This window comes from Gavia stellata, chromosome 4 (genome assembly GCF_030936135.1).
Source record: "Gavia stellata isolate bGavSte3 chromosome 4, bGavSte3.hap2, whole genome shotgun sequence".
NCBI classification, from domain to species: Eukaryota; Metazoa; Chordata; class Aves; order Gaviiformes; family Gaviidae; genus Gavia; species Gavia stellata.
The window spans coordinates 41,545,087-41,566,848 of NC_082597.1; the positions used below are offsets into that span (position 1 = coordinate 41,545,087).

At 37.9% G+C, this 21,762-nt stretch overlaps 1 protein-coding gene across 1 annotated transcript in view; it reads left to right on the plus strand.

Moving 5' to 3' along the window:
* Nucleotides 1-21,762, plus strand: part of TRHDE (thyrotropin releasing hormone degrading enzyme) — a 211,988-nt gene that overhangs the window by 113,391 nt on the left and 76,835 nt on the right. Inside the window, exon 7 of the mRNA XM_059817016.1 lies at nucleotides 7,061-7,126. Coding sequence (XP_059672999.1) covers nucleotides 7,061-7,126 — 66 coding nt within the window. The remainder of the gene's footprint in view (nucleotides 1-7,060; nucleotides 7,127-21,762) is intronic.

Genomic DNA, 21,762 nt, shown 5'->3' on the forward strand with positions numbered 1-21,762 from the left:
TTGTTTGGGGCTGTCCAGAAGGGGCTCCAGGGGAAGTCCTAGGAGCTATAGACTGATGAGTTTTACTTCCTTCTCCAGCAAGGTTGGGACTTTATAGCATACAAAGAGTAAGATAACTGAGCATATGGATAAATATGTTGGTCTTGCCTGGATATAACTGCTGCAAAGGGAGATTCTGTCTCACTAACTGGATGGAGTTCTTGGAGGGAGTCAGTAGACACTGGATTCACAAAAAGTCTTTGACGAGGAACCTTGCCTGTAGCTCAGAGTAAGTAGTTTAAGGAGGGAGCTATTTAATGTATGTGTAATGTGACTGATTCATTAAAAAAAAGATTACTAGTATCTATCAGGTATATATTAGTAGGCATCAGACTTTGTATATTGATTCTCATCCTAAATCAGGAACTCTTTAGGAAATGATGGTACCTTCATGAGTGCCTGCATGTGGTCTGAGCCTTGTTTTAATCAATGAAGATAAAGGTGATTGTAAGTAGTTATTGCTGATAATAATGGGTCTAACAATAATATGAATAAAGTCTAGTGTAATTGAGGTAAAGGATGGAGTAACTCACATTTCCCTTAGCTAGAGAGAAAGTAACCTTAATCTTGAATTGCAGGGGTACCAGCATACAGAAAAATAACTGTAGGCCTCCTATCTGTGTCCCATTGTATTTGAAAAACAAGTGATGCTATTACATGTAAATCAAGACTAATTTTGAACTGACTGCTGCACAGTAGAAGAATGTTAATAAATCACCTGTATTTCAATGTGGGTTTGAGGTTTTTTTTAATGAGAGGAAAAAAAGCAAAATGGATGGGTGGAGGTTTTGTGGAAAATTGACATACTAATATTTTTTTTTTTTAGAAATTCAGCTATGTAATTTTTGTTGGTAGTCCAATGCTCCTCTCCTCAGTACCTCACTCCATGCTTACACCTTGGATACTTTTTCATACCGGGGTACTTCCTGATTTTAGTTTTTATGTCACAAAAGGGATCATTCTGAACTAAATCAAAATAAATAGCTTTCATTCTTAAACAAGGATGGCAAGGTGGACATTCAGTGAAGGGATATATTGAGGTCTGTGTAATCCTTATTACTGATATTTGGTGTTACGTGAGACAGGTGAGCCTGCAAGATGCTGTCTCAGACTTTGCAAACTCAGGGAGGTGTTTTTGCACTGTTTACACTTTCACATTTTCTAACATTGCTCCGTAAGTTGCAGGATGAAGTTGAGTGATTCCTGTCATCTCACTTGGGATGTTCACTGTGTAGACTCCTGCAATTGACTAGTCCACTAACCTCCCTGTATCATCAGTAAAGATATACAGGCACTTTTAGGGTGAAATTAATCTGTCCTATTTTAGCTGCATGTCTTTGGATGAGATGAATCAGGATGAGCTGAAGTGCTTGCTTCTCTCTCCATTGCCTTTAAAAGGAGTCAGGCAGCTGGCTTAGCTGTATATAACTGAGTAAGCATCAGATAGCTACAGCGTAGGCATCTGCATTCAGTCAGATGAATCTCAATTCTACGGCTAAAACAAAACCAACAAAACACAGAAAAGCAGAACCAAAAAGAAAAAAAGAAGTTGATGTTCTGGGAAAAAATGATAAGTTTTAGTGGGAAGGAGGACAGAAGAGCTATGCTTTTTCTGGGTCAGCTTTTTATGCTCTCTTTGCCTTCCCTGACTCCAATGCATTTACAAAATGATAGATTATTTCACCCTTACAAGAGTCAGTTGTAGTTCATGGTTTCTGTTTTGTGTTGGTGATGTTTTTCTCTCATGAGTACTTTTTAGAATACCAACATAGTTTTTGGTCCTTAAAAGAATAATGCTGAATGAGTTTACAGCTCATTTGTATCTCTTCACACACAGCCCCTTGCCCTTGCCTCCTAGCTTCTGCATAATCCTGTATGGTAGTTTACTGATTTTTACATTGTTCCCTTCACTGCAACTGCTTCAACCGGTTCATTACTTTAAGTGCTTTTCTTTGATGTCTGCTTGGTACAGAACATCCACCTTCAGCTAGCAAGCACACTACCCTCTCTTCAGGGCCCTCTCTTGAATACCTGCCTTTGTTGGTTGTCTTATATGAAGCTATGACAATGTAGAGTAAACCGAGATACAATATATATGACTGTATATATAGAAAAGGATGGTGTCACACCAGTTTTATATCACCACAATTCAGAAATTCTTGGGAACTACTTACTAGTACAGAACTTTTGTAACAGAGCGGGGAATCAGTCTCTGTATGGCCTTTTTGGACAATGCAGTTGAATTCATCTCACCTCACTTTAGATGTCTGCAGTGCAGATCTGTACATATGAGCTAGTCACCCAAGGCTACTTTTGGAGTGAATTACAAGAGATGGGTGCTCTTAGGGTACAATTCTCCCAATCTTTTTGGAGGTCTACTTTAAGATGAGATAAAGTGCACCCAGAATTGACTAGTGCTGTCCATTGACTGTAAAGGAAGTCTAAACAACTAAAGAAATTGTAGACACAAATGCTACAGATACCTGCATTTAGTCAGATGTATCCCTACCTGTGTGGCTGTGTAACAGTACAGTGTTGTATGCAGTACTTGTATTTTTGTGGGTTCATACGTAAGACTTACTTTTTTTTCCTGTTAAAGAAAATTCCATTTGGTACTTTCTTTTGTATAAGAAATGATTACAGGATGCAAGTTGCAAGTGAAACAATTAGTTTAAGAAATCAGATACAATAAAATTAGATCATTCGATAAGTCAGAGAATTAAATTAACTTGCAGTAATGGTGACCTGTAGTGATGCCACAGGATCAAAAAATGTAGGAGTGAGTCTTTAAAAATTAGTTTAATTTCATCTGAGGTTAAGGTTGCAATCACACTATTTTATTTTGGCATGGAGAGAATTAGACTGAATGCCTTAGCTGTGACTCTGCATTTTGTAGGTTTCAAAGACAAGTTAAGTTCACATATAAAGGAATTTTTCTCCTAATTTTAGTTATGGATGGTCTTTACCATGGTGTGAGTATGCAAACCAGTTTCTTCAGGGAAAGAAAGAGCATAAACTACCAGCATTGTCTAATTGTCCATGAGCATGCTTTTTCCCAGGAGTACTTTGCAGAAAAGGACTGTGTGTGCAGTTAATTTCCATGGAGTAGCTGACATGTTCTACCTTCCTTTCCTATAGCAGTGCTGAGGCTGAGGAAGCTTCGACTGTGTCATAGGTTATATGAGGAGAATGCTGGGTGATCTTTGGCAAATGTTTACATTATGTTGTGCCTCAGTTTCCCTTTAGTTTGCAGGATATTGATATCAATATCTTACGAAGCACTCATGAGATCTGCTAATGAACAGTGCTTCACCAGAGCCAGATAGTGCCATTAATCATTAACTGAATATCCAGTGTATTTGTCTGAATAGACTTTTATTAAGATGGTGTACAATGGCTTAAGGTGAGTCAGGTTTTACACTGGCAGGAACATAGGTACGTTTTTTGAATAGGAAATAATTGCTTTCCACTAGACCTGTTAAACCAGTGTGTTCTACCTCTCAACAAGGTACTGAGTCATCTACTGCCTGGAGGTAAGCACTTAAATCATCAATAAATGGGCATTCTGCCCTGGAAGAGAGCCAGGTTCACTTCTCAAGACTCCATACGTCATTCCTCGGTTGGACAAATGTTGGCAGAGCAGAAGTGGCCCTGAGAGTGAAGTGGGGAGCAGATCAGTTGTGAGTCAGGCCGTTCAGGGAATGATGCTGGCAGGTTCCAAAGAGCATCCTCTGCAGCAAGACAGTTTTGATGTGATTAAGGATTTTTCTGTAGGTCTAGGTCAGAGAAGCTTTCAGAAGGTATGAAAGCGTAAGTCCTCTGGACTCCATCTAGTTCACTGCTTGCTAGGCAGATAGGCAGTGAAAATGCTAGCACATTGGGCTATTCTGATGACCCCAAGGCCATGTGTTCCATTGCTCCTGTAACTGAATTTACTGCACATACCTCCTCTGTCTCCCAGGGCCCTCTGGTTAGGGCATCCTTCAAGCTCCTCTTTTCAGTAAGCCCCTCTTCCTTATGCCAGTTACTCTTTATTCCTCTTGCTTTTTAATCTTTCTCCCTGCAAACCCATTTCTCTTCATCTCCAGTCAGAGTGCCTGTGTCTGCTGCCTTTCCCTTTCCTTCCTAGAGCTGGGAATGGATTGATTGCTTCTGCTCTTCTTATGAATGTATTGCTGTTCTCTGTTCTGTCTACTTTCAAAATGTAAGAAAGGTTGAAATAAGTGGTTTCCTCCCTTTTCTTCCTCCCATTTATTTTCCCTCCACACCAAGGGCTGCATTTGCTCCCGTTTCTCCTCTCTTCTCCCCAAGACATTTTTTTCCCCTTGAGATTCTCTGGTTTTCTGGTTTCCACTTTTTCTTCAGAATCCCTTTCCTTTCCTTCCTTTTCCTTTCCTATACTGTCCTTCAGCGAATAAGTCAAGAAGGCATTTGCCTTCTCTGTGTGGGGAAGATGGCACAGCTGGGACAAGCATATTATTGTTCTGGAAGCTGTAAGTAGGACTTCTGGATTTCCCGAAGGTAAATAATTGGTAGAAAGTACTTCTAAAGTAGCTGTGAAAATGGATGGATCTCAAGAGAGTAGTCCTGCCTTTGTGCCTTGGATCTCCTGTTCAGTCTTTAATTGCTTTTTTGTCTTGTTTGGTGTGTAAGGGCCATCCATAGTTCCATCCAATGTGGCTAAATGTTACCTGTGAAAGGAATTGTATAATTTTTTCTTTTACATGTGTCTGACAGTTCTTGGTCTCTGGATAGAAAAAGACTCTGGGCAAGATCATGTGAAGGTATTTGCTTCCTTACTTCTCAGAGAAATCAGTAGAGTTAAGGTGCCTATGTAAATATATGCCCATTGCTACTATGTGAAATTTAAACTGTGAAAAAGAAACAAGGGGACCCTGGAATACTAACAAGTGAGTAAGAAAAGGGATGTGTGATGAGTGGAAGAATGTCTTTGTCGTTAAGGATTTGGACTGATCTCTTTTATATATTTTTGGTTCTGCTGCAGGTGTTTTGGGTTGCCCTGTCCAAGTTACTGATCGGATAAATAAGATTTATCTATTTCTTACATTTTTTTAATCTGCTGTTTATCTGCTATTTATCTGCTTAAACATCTCTGAGAACTTTACTCATTCTGTTCCTCTGGTAAAATAACGGTAATAATGCTTCCTGACCTATGGTCTTGTCTGTTCAGGTAATAATCTGTTTCAATAGTGATTATTTTCTATGCTACTATGTGTTACAGACAAGATTCGTCTCCCAGTAAGATTAGGTACCACCATAAAAACATAGCATAGAGTTAATAATACAAACACCATCTTTTGGTTTATCTACTGTTCAGTTCTTATAAGCAATTACAAACATCTCCTGAATTCTTTTTTTTTCTTCAGTTACTTTAGTAACTATGTATTATTTGCTGTTGCTGCCTATTTGAAGAACTTGTTGTGTTTTCTTAAGATTTACTAGTAATTTACTAATGTTTTTGATTTATATAATTATTTCAAATGTTGGTTATTACAGATAATTCCTTCAGTACTTCAAAAATAGGCACTATACAAAAAAATGAGTGGAACAAATGTTAAATAGTCTAAGAAATGGACAACTGTTGAATTCCAAAACTATTTTGAACTTTAATCTAGCAGGAAAAGACATAAAATCTTGTTCTGAAAGCTGAAGCTAGAGAAATTCAAATTAATAAAAAGGTGTACGTTTTTGCTATGAGAGTAAATATTAGTTGTGACAAGTTATGTAGTACTGTGAAACATTTTCCTTTTCTTGAATCTTCCTAAAATAGATGCTATTGTGTAAAGAGAAGCAGTAGAGTTTTTGCCTAAATTACTGTTTGACCTCTATTAATGCAGGAAGTCAGATTACATTGTTGTAGTAGTCCTTTTGGCTTTAGAAACTGTGAATTTTTGAATCTGTGAAATGTTGCTTTTTATTTATTTATTTTTTAATTGAGCATTAGCCTAATTCCTGAACCTACATCTGTAGCTGAGGTTGTTGAGTCCTAGCATAATGTTTTCTTATGGCCTTCGATTCACTGACTTTAAATCAAAAGTGTCCTCCGTCTCGTGTAGTGATCAGTACTAAGTATAACATTTGATAATGGGATTGGAAGGCTGGTTATCTTGAAATTGGATTGCAAAGTGGGATATTATAGCTAAATCATCAAATCAGATCTGCAAAGATATTTCTGCTTGAAATAGAGCACTTGTGCAAGGGGAAAATACACAGCAACTGTGGTTCTCAGAGGGAGTGAGAAAACACAAAAGGGATGCCTTAAAGAATGCTACTCTGGCAAGTATCTGTTTCTTGGTGTAAGTACTGAGAATTAGAATCACCTGTGAAACAAAAGAAATTTTTTTAGATCTCTCTGCTTTGCCTGAAGGGGCAAAGGGATAAGAACTGGTATAAGCAGAGAAAGGTTGTTATACAAGCACTTACCTCTTTGCATGAAAGTGTGGGAAATAAGTTGACTATTAATAAGTCAAATATGTATATCCACATTTTTAAAAATTCTTACGAAAATGATCCACTTCCAGATCATCAGCTCTTGAAGGCTTTTACAAGGAAAGTAGTATCACTAAAGCCTGATTTACAGTAGTATAATGAAGGTAAAAAAATTATGAATAATCACTGTGGTAGAATTTAGCGTGGACATTGTTTTTTGCCCTTGTTTAAAACTGTGCAGTACTGCTGAGTGCACAGAAGGGCTAGGGGCAACCAGCTGTGAGGCTGACACATCCATGCTCCAGCAGTGGAGGGAATGTGTTTTACGACCTGCACCGTATTCAGTATACAGGGCAGGTTATTAACAGTATCAGTCTACTTCCTCACTTTTCCATGTAAACATTTGCATTATCTTCTCTTTTTTTTTCATTCCAGCACAAGTAAGGATTATATTAATCACAAGTTTCTAAGATGATAATGTAGGATGGAAATGCCTAATTCATATTATTATTACTGTATAATATTGACATGCAAAACCGGTAACTTCTTTTTTCTCTATTATTTCCCACAGGGTGCAGCTCTAATTCGAATGTTGGCTAACTTTATGGGTCACTCTGTGTTTCAAATGGGTTTACAAGTAAGTAAAGACATTTCTGTCTTTGTGCAGGTGTGCATTTCTAGCAGTTTCTCTCACTCCCTCTTTTTTGTTTTTAAACTATATTTGCATCTATTTGTGGAAATGTTTCTTTACTTCAGTACCATCTGAGGCATCAACATGTCCCTGAAGCTGAATTTGATGGACATGCTGAGTAGTGTAGCACACAAGGTGGTGCCGCCAGTTCCACCTATATTTCTTGGTGTATGAAGCAATTGCACTTTAATTGGCACAGAGTTTTATGTCCATTTTGTGTAGATTGCCACATAAAAGCCATTTTATCCATGTGGCAACTGTGTGAAGGGCTAGCTGAAGAAAGAGCTACTTCTCTTCAGTTACATTTGTGTGCTGGTATAACAAATAATAACAAATGATGTCAAGCCAGCTAGAAAACACACAGCCCTAAAACTAGTAATGCTTTTCAGATAAGTATTTTTGCCTTCCCTTCCCCCGTAGCAAAATCCTTGAGCTTTATCTTTACCTTTGATAAGCATGGAGTGCTCTCTGCCTTAACAATGTTTTGAAAACTCACTCTGCCTCTTAAAAGAAATAACATTTCTGTACAAAGAGAAAGAAATTCAACATGCTGATTATCAAGGATGAACTCTTTTCAACAATAATTCAGCACAAATGAGTGTTTCGTAAACTATTTAAAAACAAACAAGCTAAAGCATAAAAAATAATGCGACTCCCTCTATTGCATTGAAATCTGCTTGAGTAAATCATGTTACAGGCAGCTGTGATTGATGAATTATGTATGATGCAGCCTGCTACTTAGAAGTGTCCTTTAAAGTAAATTGATGTTCACCTGAAATACAATTATGCTAAGATGGAAAGAGCAATCAATCTTATCTGTTCTTAGTAAGCTTTTCATTTTGAAATTTAAATAAACTACGTCTGGGATCAGGTAATTTTTTAACAGAATAATTCTACCTCTAACCAAAATGAATTGGAAGATAAAATATTAAACAAAAGTTAAATAAATGCATTGGTTGTGTCAGAGAGGTTTGTTCCATGCAATAGGCAATGAAAGGAAACCTGCTGGGGAAATACAACTTTTTGGAGAGTTTATAGGACATTCAGGGTTTGCAGGATAACTTATTCACATGACCCAGTTGGCTCAATTTCTTAGTTGTAGCACCAGGTCATACCAGGTAGTTTATCTTCTTATCCAGATAGGAAATCTTGAAATCAAAAGTTTCCTTCATAAAATCTTGTTTATGTCAAGGGTAAAACCCTCATCTCATTTAAGCCAGTAAGACTGCTGTTCTTAGTCCAGCAAACACCATATTCCAGCCAGAAACTTTTGCCTCCACAGATCCATTCGTATAGAAATTCAGTATCACCACTTTGGCAAAAAAAGTATTCCACTTAGGGTTTCAGAAGGGAAGGTTTTAATACATACTTTTCAAACTTCCTTTTTCTATTTTTTTCTACGTTTGTTTGAGAAATAAGAGTGTGAAAGTTGTCCTGAAATAAATCTACAAAAAAGTTCAGATCAAAGAATAGGTCTATGTAGGGATTAAATAATCATAATTACCATAAAGTTGTAATGGAGCTTTGTTTTTTTATTTGAGTGGTTTCCTATTATTTCTGCTTTTCACCAGTTCTGCTCTAAATAGAAACTGTTCTGTTTGCTAATGAAAGTCTATGAAAAAGCTAACTGTGAAAAGCTGACTAGGGAAAGTCTTGGCATCAGTTCAGTAGGAAGATGATATTCTAACTTCTTTTATAAAAAGTATTTGAAATACAAATAGAGATTTTCCATGCATATGTCTCCAGGTTGAACAAAACAAAACATGCAGTTGAAAAGCTTGTTCATAAGCTACAAGTTATACAATTGGCAATGTCTGTCAATCATTTAATTCCTTGTGTTTTGTAGATCTAACAGTGTTCCTGCGCTGTAGAGTTGGGAGGCTAGCTTTGCTAATGATAAGGGGAACTGGAGGACTAGTTTACCTTTTTTATCATGCATTTGTTTAGGCTTTTTAGCTCTTTTGCGTCGGTACCATTACTTGGGATTTAGCATTATGTTGCTTTGAATACAGTTTTATCATGGAATTCTAACATTCAATTAAATGGCCTTTCTCAAGGATAGCTGCAAAATCAAGCCTTTATTACTACTATTTATAAATCTCTTCAAATAACGAATATTCTGAAAGTGCATTTGACGGTTCATTCCTTCTGGCTCATTCTAATGGCTTGCTGAGTAACTGAGTTCTGAAGTATCTTCACTTTATCTTATTTGCTTTATTTTTCATAGCCTCCAGTACATGGAGAACATCAGTGTTAATAACACTAATATTACTTCAGTTCTTTTTAGTGTATTACATATGTTCTTAGTATTTTACAGATGATCAAAAAGAGTATTCCTGTAGTCCTATTACACTAGCATAAACCAAAAAGAGTAGCCCTTTATTTGTGTTTGCATTGAGTGTTTGTGGTTTCATCGAAATCAAGGTATGATTCATCATCTAATTATACGCTGCAGAATTAGAACTTTTATATACGAGAAGCTACAACAAATATGCTAACCTGTGGGTTAAGGAGAGGAAAGGATAAGGTTTAGAGCAAGTAGCAAATGGGATAGCTACCTTTATTGTTCCTTACCACTTTTCTTGATCTAATTACATGCTATCACCTGGTAGGTGGACTCTTTGAAGAGCAGATCAAGATAGCTTAGGGGAGAAAAATCCCTTATATTTCAAAGAAAACAATCAATTGTGTTAAAAAGAAGAAAAAACTTGATGAAAGAGAGTGAGGTCTTCGTTCGATACTCTTTAACAATGGATATGAGCTGAAGCAAATGTACAAAGGTGCACATGATCCCTAACAGTTCAGCAAACAGTTCTTTTGAGTCTGCAAGGAGGTAAAATTGTAGTAGAGATGCTCAGTTTTACAGTGTAGATGGCTTTGGAGAGATTCATATCTGTCAAAAATAACTGGCCTGTTCCTATCATGGTAAATATACCGTGAAAGACCATTGGATTATAGTGTGGAAGTTCCACAATAAAACTGCAGCCAAGAGACTGCCTAGTGAAGGTATGGTTTTCTGGAAGCTCTTCAAAGACATATGATGTCTTGCATCATGTGACATTTTCAAACAGAAAATCTAGTAACAAAGACAGAACTTTCTTACTGTTTTCACATAGCACTCCATAGATGAAACCAAAAGAGAACATAGTTATATTGGCTGTAATGAGTAACTGAATAATGACAGTAATAACCACAGCTGGTAACACTTGCATATGAGAAAGTCACAGCTATTATTTTTGTAGAAAATGTCTAATAAACCCTTCCTTCTCACAGTAGGTGTTTTCTTTCTTTTTAAAAGTCCTACCATCTTTCATGATGTGCAAAGTTTCTTATGCTCCAGGGAAATTCAAGAGGTGCATGCCACTGAATGCCAGTACCCTTCTTACAAAGTGGTGTTGCTTTTCAGTCAAAAAGCCATGAATCACCTAGGACAGCAATTAGAGTATGAAGAGGCTTGGTCAGCACCACTTGCTCTGATTGTTTCTGAACTACATAGATTGGTAGAGGAAGAAACTGTAAGTTGGCCTTACCATTCAGTCGTCACTCAGGGCAGTAATATGCAATATAATATTAGATTTGTGTGAGACTTAAATCTGTAGTCTGTTGTTCCTAATCTGTGTGTTTGAAATAGGTGGTTGCTTACATGGCTGGTGCCACTGTATTACATTTACTGGAAGGTTTTACTGCTTTATGGCAAGGCATATTTTTTTCATATTAAATATAGAGAGAACGCCCAGTGATTTGAAGGTCTGGTATTTAGATGTGTGTAAATAGGCACCTCCAGCTCTGTAATGAGACATTTCTGCACTGGTTTATTTAAATTTTTCCTATATTTGGTTTGATTATTTTGGAGCCCCATCTCTATTAGTACGTTTGTCAACACTGCATTTCATTTGCCATGTGGCAGCTCATTGATCACATAGATCTGTATCCTTTTGAACTTCGCTTGCTGCTATGTATGTGTTCATCACTCACTCTGATTTAGTGCATCATCAGCAGTTTGAATTAGTTACTGTAGGAATCTCTGCTTCTGTAATAAATTAACTGCTTTTGTACTTTAGGCTTCACATTGTACATTTGGAAGAAGAATTTCCATACAGTGCTTTGGATATACGCTGTCTTTTTGGTGCTTTTGAGTGGCCACTGTATTGAAACATATTGGTCAACCTTTCAGAGGAGCCGTCTGGGGAAATGTGACATGCAGGCTGTTAAATACAGCAAGGTTCAGATTTCAATCACTTTTTACTATCATAAAGCTGGCTAGTTAGACTTTCTTTCATCCACACTGCTTAGTATTTTCTGCTTTTTAGACACCTCTGTGCATGCCTGTGTTCTGTTTGAATTGTGGCAGTCAATGTGAAAGCCTATCAGAAATTTTCTAGGTGTAAAATAAAGCTCTAATGTGCTATTTTCCATATTGTTTGCCACCTCTGTCCAAGAATCTAGCAGTACAAGAAATGTATTCATCTATTTCCACAGTATTATTTTATAATCTATTTTACATAGTATATTAAACAGGTTTCAGTGTACCCATTTTATCATACCTATTTATTATGTATTTATTCCCAATTCGCAAGTTAGTTGTATGCTGTTGAAAATGAGACATCATTAGAGACTTCTTAATAGAGTTTTCTGGAAAAACAAAAAAAATCAGCTACCTTAGAATCAGGCTTAGTGAAGCAATGCGCTGCGATGCTGTCCCCAGATCAGCAGTGCACATGGAACTACCTGGAGTCTTCTTCCGTTCAGTGGGAGGATGTAACTTTTGCTACCAGGCGGGAGCATCTTTATAGCTGGAGTACCTCTGGTGTTGCAGCTCACCTTGCTGATGCATTTAGTAGATATTGAGTAAAGTACTTTTCAGCTAATTCTGCACCCATTTCCTCTGGTTTAGAAGAGCACAGAGTGTATGACCTTGGTGAACATCAAAGTATTACTATGGGCATACTGGCTATGACCTGTCCTTAAGTTAGTTGCTACTGATCCCTTTATTTTTTAAACTATCTCACTTCTACTGACAGTTGTCAACAAGACAACTTGAGCATGTTAGAAGCAGGGCATAGGAAGTCATAGGAAGTCTCATAGGAGCTGACATCACTGTTTTTTACACTGCATGTCATACGAGATTGATAACATCTTTCACCTTTTTTGGCCCCTCAGCATTTCTCATGCTTCTAATTTACATCACTCTGGATTTTATGTTTACATTTGTTAAATGAATTCAGTGTTATGGACTTCTGTAGCTTTTCCCACCGTGACTTAAGTAGGTCAATAAAAGTTTACATAAGAAACTTCTGTAAGTTGCAGTGTCACAATATTTTTTGCCTTTGAAAGTGTTAAAAATGTACAGCATAGTAAAGGTCAGACTTGGATATCAAGGAAGTCCTTCCTATAGCTCGAAGAGGATTTGAGTATACTGAAATATGTGTATAGCAAAATGCTTCTCTTTAAAGAAAAAAATGTGATTGAAGATGCATAATTTAAATGTAGAGTTATTGAGAAATGCTAAAGCTAATTTAATCTTTGCATTCTTTTCCTTTTTTGTATGCACCTTAAACGGGATTTTTAGTTATGCAGTTGCCCAGTGTTTTCTACATACGACAACGTCTGAGTCAGTTCACAAAGTGGATCATGCTAACTGAATTGTCCTTCTATTCAATACTTTTGTATACTTTTCATTTGCTTTGTAGCCCCAGTTCCTAACTGCTACATACTATTTTCTTGAACGTCATCCAGCATGGTATCAGAGTGCATCACCAACAGTTAGTGAACAGAAGACATAAACCTCATAGGAAGGGAATGGGTGGGGATGGCTTTATTTTATAAATGGAGATCTAGGCCCACAGAAATTTAAGTTAAAATTTACTCTAGTGTCGAGTACGCAATATGAGGCGCCCAATGCAGCACTTTTCCCCCCCCATGTGTCTTAGCATTTACGGATCTGAGGAGTTTCTGTGTTCAAAGCACAGCTTCCACTGGCTTCATCTTCAGCTGTGAGCACTGCAGCTCAGCCTCTAGGGGCACCAAGGTGGACCTCCAAAAAATGTCAGTCATACAATTAATGTTGCTGTAGATAAATCAGTGAGAGTGGCACATTTGTGGGGAATTTGGACCAATGTGATTAAAATAAAAAAGATCCATGAAATTTGGATATCTATTTTGAAACCCAAGAAGATGTTCTGTCAAAATATTTAGCATTATAAACAATTTCAGATACTTAGAACAGGCTTCACATTGGGTTCAGTCAGAGTCCTGCTCTGCTACAGATCAGGCCACAGGGCCGTATGTAATGCACCCAAAATTATAGCAGCCACCCATCATGACTGCTGGTGGTTTTTGCCTGATATAACATAGGTGCTGTGCAGGGAGAGCTTTTTCCTAAGATGTTGCATTAGCAGAATATTCCTGTTTGGTTATATTAACTCTTTTCCCTCCTTTCTGCTCTGCGTTTTGTCCCTGGAGCATTTGGATGAGGCAGTTTTCTTACCCAGCTGTCGGGGATTGCCGAGAGAAGGGAGAGACCGGCTCTTCGCTTTCTGCTTCAGGGGCCTAACCTCCCTCTAAGCTTAGGCAGCTGTGAGCCATCAGTACAGGGAGAGAGAGGGGCTCTCCAGCTGCTCACTCACCTAAAGTTGATCAGTGCTAGGAAAAAGCAGTTCCTGAAACAAGATCACTTTCCTTCTGACCTTTAGACCTCTGCTCCAGTGCATGGGGACAGCAGAACTTTTCAAAGGAAAGAGTGCCAAGGAAAGGTAAAATATGATATTTTTCCATACTTTTGTTCTGGTGTTGACTGAAATTTTGGAGAAGAATTTGCTCCGAGACAGACATTTTGAAGACAAGATTTCAGCTCAAACAGTTACATTTTGGCCACACTGGAGGTCCCAGCAGGGAGACTTAGAAAGAGTGATAATGGCAGATACTGCTGAACCTCAGTAGGCAGCGATGTCCCCAGTGCCCACGTTCAGAGCAAGGTTGCAGTCAGTTTCACCTTCATTAGGAGAAAGTTGTGCTGTCCTTCAGCTAGAATAAAATGTTGCTTTGTTGCTCTGTTGCTAAAGCTTCTTACAAAAAGAAAAACAATTAGCATACTCATGATTTACTTAACTTGTTAAGCTTGTTTCCTCAGAACAGGATTGCCCTTTACGACAATGTTGCAATCAGTCATATTACAGATACCGCGTACGTATTCACTTGGGGTGCTTTCAGTGAGCGTCTCTTATTTTGTTGCAATGAAATTCAGTTATGAGTATTTTCTCCTTCATTTTTATTATAGGAATTATTAAGATGAAGAATGATAACATCAATGGGCTGAGCGGCTATTTAAGAAAATGCTTTCTTTTGGAATAAATTATACTGTTTTTCTGACAGGAGCTCAGTGGCAACCTCGCCTCTGTTGCTATGAGGCAGCACAATAGACTTTACAGGGCTCTGGAAGTACACATTTTGTGTACGATTCTACCGTCCTCATGCAATCAAAATTTCCATTCGCTCTTTAGAAGTCAGTGGGGATATTTCCAGCACAAAGATTGCAGGATTGAACTCCTAGTTAACACTTAATACACGTCAGAAATTAAATAAATCTACTTCTGTTCAGCCCAGTGGAGGACAGTCAGAAAAAAATTGAATCCCTACAGGATAAACAGACCATCATCAAAACTTTCTCCTTCTTCTCCTTCTCCTCACTCTTTTTCTTCCTCTTCCTCTTCCTCTTCCTTTCTCTTTCTCTGCATACATTTAAAGTTCAGTTGCTGTAGCTAGGTAGACACAGTAGCATATAGCCAGATCTAAATGCTAATGATTTTTAAGGTGTCTTCATTTTGCAAAATTAAATACAGTTCTAGTGACTGTATTGTATGATGGTCTTCTGTACTGTGAGAAACATTTGCTCAGTTGATACAAACAACAAAACAGCTTCGCTGTTACTGCTTTCCTATCTGTTACTCATTGTTACTGTACAAATGTTGCAGATCATTATGATCTAGACACAGTGACATGCAAAGCATACTTATTATAAGTTTTCTCGAGTGATTTATGGTTACCTTGTCATAGTGAGTAGCATTAATTTCATTCTAATTCTGGGGTTTCTGTAGAAAAAAGTATTGCAAAAAAGTCAGATATTTTTTGCCTGGTTAGCAATCCCTGGGCATAGTTCAAGTTAATGCAGAGTAATGAGCAGCCAACCTGCCACAATTAGCAGGTACCATCCAAATATCTCTGGGAAACATTCCATCATTTTTTGTGTGCATTAAAAATGTATTTATTGAGCAATATCTGGTTTTAGGTTCAAATGTATTATACAACCAAACAAGGCAGAACTAAAATGAATGTACAAATTCAGTCAAATACATGCAGTTCAATTTCAAAGAGTGCTTTATTTCTGTAAGATTTCTTCTTAGCTCAGTAGTTTAGTACCACTACCAAATAATACATCAAATACATTTTTCCTTAAAGCCAAGCTTAATATACTAGCAGGTGTCTCACTGCACAGCAGATAGCATCAGAATCTGCTAGGCAATAACTCTGCAATCCTTGTAACTGTTCCCTTTAGACTTTGCACGCAAACTGTTTTGCCACCACACTGCAATTGCTGTTGCTGTGTTTCAAAATGGAACCTCCTTCCTCTTCATGTTTATAGCTAATATGTGAAGCTGAATTTTAGAAGGGAAATAACCCTCTCCATTTAATAATTCTGATCTTTTAATAAGGACTCCCAGCAAAGCAGGATATGTTTTAAAGTAGCTGGAAATTTGCCTGAGTGCAAATTTTGAATCTGTTTCAGATGCTCCATTGTTCAAGGAACATGTGGATGAGGCATTGTGGGACATGGTTTAATGGGCATGGTGGTGTTAGTTAATGGTTGGACTTGATGATCTTACAGGTCTTTTCCAACCTTAGTGATTCCGTGATTCACATTGGATTCACTGAGTTGCAATGCAGAAGATATATTAATTGCAAAATTGCATTTCTTACGGTGGTTTGAGGTTTGATTCTTTTCTCCTGTTGGAATGAAAATGACAGGACCATATTGATTTCAGTTGGGTTACTTCTGATTTACAGTACTGGTCTGTTATCAACAAGAAGCAGCTAGAGTGAAGAAAGCAGTCCCATTGACTTAATGATGGCTCTTGCCTCCGCCTTTCTTTTACTAGTTTCTCTTGTGTCTCAGCCTGGATGGCATGCTGTTTGGGACAGGATGCTGGTCCTATCTGTATCCTCTAAATGGATGTTACACTTTCAACACTGTGGATGAGATGATACTCTCAACATTGCCCTAATTCTTCTCCCACTGAAATCAATGCTAAAAATCCCGTTGACCTATATAATGCTGGAAATGTCAGTTGGGCTGATCTGATTATTGTTAGAGCGTATGGGAGTATTATGAATTACAAAGGAAAAAGGACAAAGTAAAATACTATAATTATGTAGCCTATTCAGCATCATTGGCTCTAGAGAAAATAAAGATTTATTTCCATATATGGTTCCAGTATCACTCTTCCTGATTAGTAGTTATAGCTTGCTGTTTGGATATAATGATTTAATTGCAGATATGACATGTTGACAGTGGATATTTTCCAGTTTCTGATGATTGAGAGCATTGTATCACTGTTGTGTGTGAAAAAAAACCTAAATATACCTTTTGAAAATAAAGGGCTGGAATTTCAGCTGGTGTACATTGATGGGATTCCACTGATTTCCTTCCCTAGGACTTTATGCATTGACTGAGATAGTAGCGCAAAGACAAGGCAAAACACAGCTGAAGTGAATACTTGCATGATGCCTCCGAAGTATGTTGCACCCTCTCAGGCTTTTTTTAACTTCTTTTTACCTATTTGTGAATTTGAATCTAGAAGTTGGCTAAGAAGTTCCTGACAGTGGACATTTTAAACACTGCTTTGCTGTAGTACCATGGTAAAATTATTGGTAGCGTTGAAAGTGTTACTTGGTCTTAAGAATTTTTAATTGCTTAATGCACCTAATGGTAAAAATACAGTCTGGATAAATTAGCAATTGAGAAACTATCATTGTGTATGGAGCAGATAAAATAATTCTTTTGTGTTATTATTTAAAGAAAAAGACAAAAAACATTTTGAGAAGATTAAAAAAATAAAAAAAACCCCCAATCCTGTGTGCCAGGCCTGGGCATCTTACAGGGACACAACTTTTAGAAAATGAAGAGATAGATAGAGTTAGTAGTCACTTTAAAATATGTTAGCCAAGAAATTTCTTTTTGGAAGGGATTCAACAGGTAGCTCCACTGGTATGTGTAGAATTATTAGAAATAATAAGAAAATAAAGATTATCCTTTGCAGCTACATGCTTTGATTGTTCAAAGTTGTGTAAAATGCTAATTCAGAGTTTTGTTTTGAATGCCAAGTAAGCAAGGTTTAAGCTGTGTTTATACAGGGACACACAAAAGTTCATTCAAAATAGCTAAAGGTGTGAATTGTAATTGGATTAGTTAAACCTCATTGTAGCCCCATGTGGACACTCAAAACTGAAGTTAACTGTTATTTCATTTACTTTAATTCATGATAGTGTTTTCATTGTGACTTGAAGTCACTGAGTTTAGTCTACCTAATTTCTGAATGACAGTGTCCATATGTGAGGTTTAATGAAGGTTAACTAATTCACTGTAAAAATTAGCTTATTGATGAAGAATGATACTGTCAACCATTAGTTGGACATTGGATTATGTCCTGTAGAGAAATGCACTTCAAAATAAAGTTTTTGTTTCCCTCAAATGAGATACGTTGATTATCTTTCTCTTAACTGGCTTCTGAAATCAGAACTGTGCTTCTTTCTGTCTGGTCTCTGTAATAATACTCATCACATAGTTGGAGAAGGCACTGCCTTAGGAAGGCAGCCTTCTATTTTCCTCAATGCTACCTCCAGCTGCTCGTTCCCATCCAATCAGGGCCACCCAGCACCACTTGATTTGTACCAGTGGAAGAGTTTGGAGTCCTTTTTGGTGTACTTGATCAAGGAAGGAAGGGTGCAGAATGATAGATTTGCTTCCTAGGCAGGCCATTTCAGATGTCTAGTTTGCAAAGTAGCCTCACAAACAGGGGTATGGGGACAAAGAGGAGCAGAGGTTGTGGAAGGTACTGAGTCTGGCTGTACTATCAAAGTGTTATCAAACTGTAGTGCAAGGGAAGTACAGGAATGCATTTGATGCTGTGTCTGTATATAAAACAGATGTGATAATTTTAGTACTGGGTGGGGACTGTCTACACTGCAGGCATGGCCTTACACTCCTTATGTGCTTGCTGTTTCAATACCATTTTGATGCTGCTTTTGTTATCCTAGGTTGAAATACTTTTTTTCATCAGTTTAATTCTTGGCTTGGTGGCCAGCGAGTAACTTAATTTTTTGTTGAGGAACACCTTTAAATGCAATAGTAGATTAAAGTATAGGAAGGATGTCGACATTCTTGATCCTCTAGTAGAACTCACTCCTGAAAGTTAAAGTATATTCCATGCCTCTAGTGTGTTCTGTAGGTTGGCAGTTTCTGACAAGGCTGCCTGGAAGCAGTTTTGGGCACTCTTAGTAAAACTGATGTAGAAGGTGAAGAAGTTTTTTGGCTTACTTGACCTGGAAAAATCTGTTTCCAAGGATTTTCTTAGCTGGCTTTGCAGTACTGCTTTGATAAGTGGTCTGATCACAGCTGTTCTTTCAATTTGGAGGTAGCTCTGCAGCTTGACTCACTGGTACAAATTAATTCTGACACGAATAGAGTTAACCCCCATCTAATTTGCCTTATACAATGTTTACCATGACCAATAAGGTGAATTTACCTACTTCTTATTTTGTACCCTGTCTGGCTTGTCTAACTGCCCAGCCAGGAGGGTGATCACTTCTCTTCCTTAAGGCTCTTTCTCAAAGGTTAGTCTGTTGTACAGCTGAAAAATACTGCGAACCTGGTTGGGTCTTCTAGCTTTTCTATTCAGTAGACTTCTTCTCTTATGGGAATCTTCACTTCTTTGTAGCTTGCTGGTAGTGCTTTACCACTGATTTTCACTCCCTCTTGTTTGGCACCCACCACTGCAAACACATGCAGTACCTTCCCCCCTCTGACCTGTGCCCAAGCTTTTCTATTTGAATGTTAGGCAATGTCAAGATAATATGCGATAGCAGCTTTGATGTGTGAAGGAAAGGGGGGAAAAAAGGTGGCATGTTAGAGTCAGTAAGCCAGCATCTGTCAGATGGTGTCTGGTGGCTTAAGGTTACGTATACAAATTTGTGGGAAAACAAACATGCTGGATTTGATAGCCAGAGTCTTAGAGCCTGATTTCCACCTGAACTAAATGTTTTTATTAGTAGCTCTAAATCTTCGGTGAGATACAGCAGTCGTGTATAAAACTGTTCAACAGTAATATATTGTAGGCTGAAGGGAGGAGGATGTGCACCCAGGAGTAGGAATGAAAAACAAAAGAGGGAGGTAGAGGCAAGACTGCTCTTTCCTGAGCCCTGAGAAATAAGGACATTCAGAGGAACGTAGCCACAAGAATTTGGTGCCAAAATATTTTGCTACTTTTTCCTCATTCATCTTATATACTGGAATTTCCCAGTTACCTTTAGGAGAAAAAGTAAGTTATTCAATGTTAATCTGTTTCAGATCTCTGTACCACTCATGTAAGTCGGGAGCTGTTCCTTCAGCCAACCAGTCAACTTCATACAGATAAACTGAGAAAGGACTTTGGTCCTAGAATTGATGTTTCAGTTCCCGGTTATAGATCTGAAGTCTCCCCTGAAAGCTAGATACATGTTTGGAGACTTATTCCCCCTTTACACTTGTTTAATGTCTTTGCATTTATCAGTCACTACCTTTTATTAGTTGTGAGCGTTATCATGTTTGGGTGGTGGGGTAGTTAATTTTTTCGAAACTAAGAGGCTCAATCCCTAGCAGTACTGAGAGAACTAAGACTGCAAAGGGATAAAAGACTTTTTCCTTTTCAATAATCTCCTTTTCTTAAAAAAGTCTAATATAATAAAGGGCCTGCAAGCTTAATCAATACAGCATTACTAAAAACATTGTTCAAAATCCTTTAGCACTTTTCACTGTACTCTTATTTCTACTATTGTTCAAGCTATCTGCTTCAGTATTCAAGTAAAAAAATAATTTCAAAAGCACTGAGCCTTTTAATTTTTTGGGGGGGAATTAAGATTACTATTTGAAAAAGCATTATCTTATACTCTAAATCTGTTGGGATTTTTTGCAAGATCTTAGGTTTTGGTTGTGCAGTAATTGGACTTCGTTTTCATGGTATGAGAGTTTCTGGATTTTTTTTATTTGATGATAAAAATTTCTAAAACACATGTCAGAAAACCACATTGTCTGATTATATTTTTTTTTAATTGATAGAGGTGAAGGGGTCATATTCCGTTATTCTTTTTGGCAAAAAGTGGCTTCATGTTTTAATGCCAAGATGTTAAGAAGGATATTACAAGAGGATGCTTGCTGAAAATATAAAACCAAATGATCATTTTTGTGTGTGTGATTAATTTTCCATGTAGAGAGACACTGCACTAGGGTCTGAGAACTCTCTTTCTGCTTTCCCCGTGACAAAGAAAAAGTTTAGAGGTGGCATTACAGTGAAGGAGAAAGGGGAAGTTGTAGAAGAGTGCTCTTGAGTCTTGGGTTGTTCACGAGGTTTTCGTGCCATCTTTTCTCCTCACACATACCATAGGGTTATAGCTGAAAGTTAGGAAGGTGGTTGAAGCATATCTTCATGCTCCAGCATACTCCAGCTGATGGAACAGCTTTTGTAGGTGATAGACTTGTGAGTTTATTATGGAAAGCAGCCTTGCAGCCAGGTGGTTCTGGGCATATGTGTTCATGGGCAAGTGGCTTTAAGTCACTTTACCTGCTTTGGAGCTGTGCTGAACACAGCTTAGATTCAGGCAACTGTGTTTTCAGCATCATCCTCCTTTTCTGTTCTGTGGCTTGCATCTCTCTTCTCTTTGCTTTGGTTTGGTTCTTTTCTATTCAATGTAAAGGCGAAGGGGTAGCTAATATTCCTGTCCTGGAGAATTACAGTGAATGAGAACATGTCTTCTGCCCCTTTGCAAGCTGCTTAAGACTTAGATATGGGTCCCCAGGAGGAAAAATGGATTATATTCTTGCTTGTTGCATCCTTATAACAGACAAGCAGGGTATGTATAGATCTTTGGCTCCTATTTTAATACTTCCTGGGATGTATTTGATGCTGATATGTATAAACTTTTTCTCTTCCTTTTTGAGTGCCTGTCCATGAAAGGTACTTCAAGAGAGGCTGCTTATTCGGTAATGGAAGTTCAGGCTGCGTCATGGTAACCCTAGCTAGCTTTGAAGTCAACAGCTTGGATGGTGGTAACAAAATGTAACTTTGCAGCATAGCTGGGCGTGGTTAGGTCTGGTGGTGTTCTCAGTATAAAAGCAAGCTCTGATACGAGGACACATATGATACAGATCTGTAAAAGCATGAATGGCTTGGGGACAGTGAAGCAGGCAACAGTAATGCACTGTGTCTAGTGCCAGAACTAGGGAGCAGCAGATGAAACCAGCAGGTGGGCAGATGTTTGAAACAGGTATCTTCACA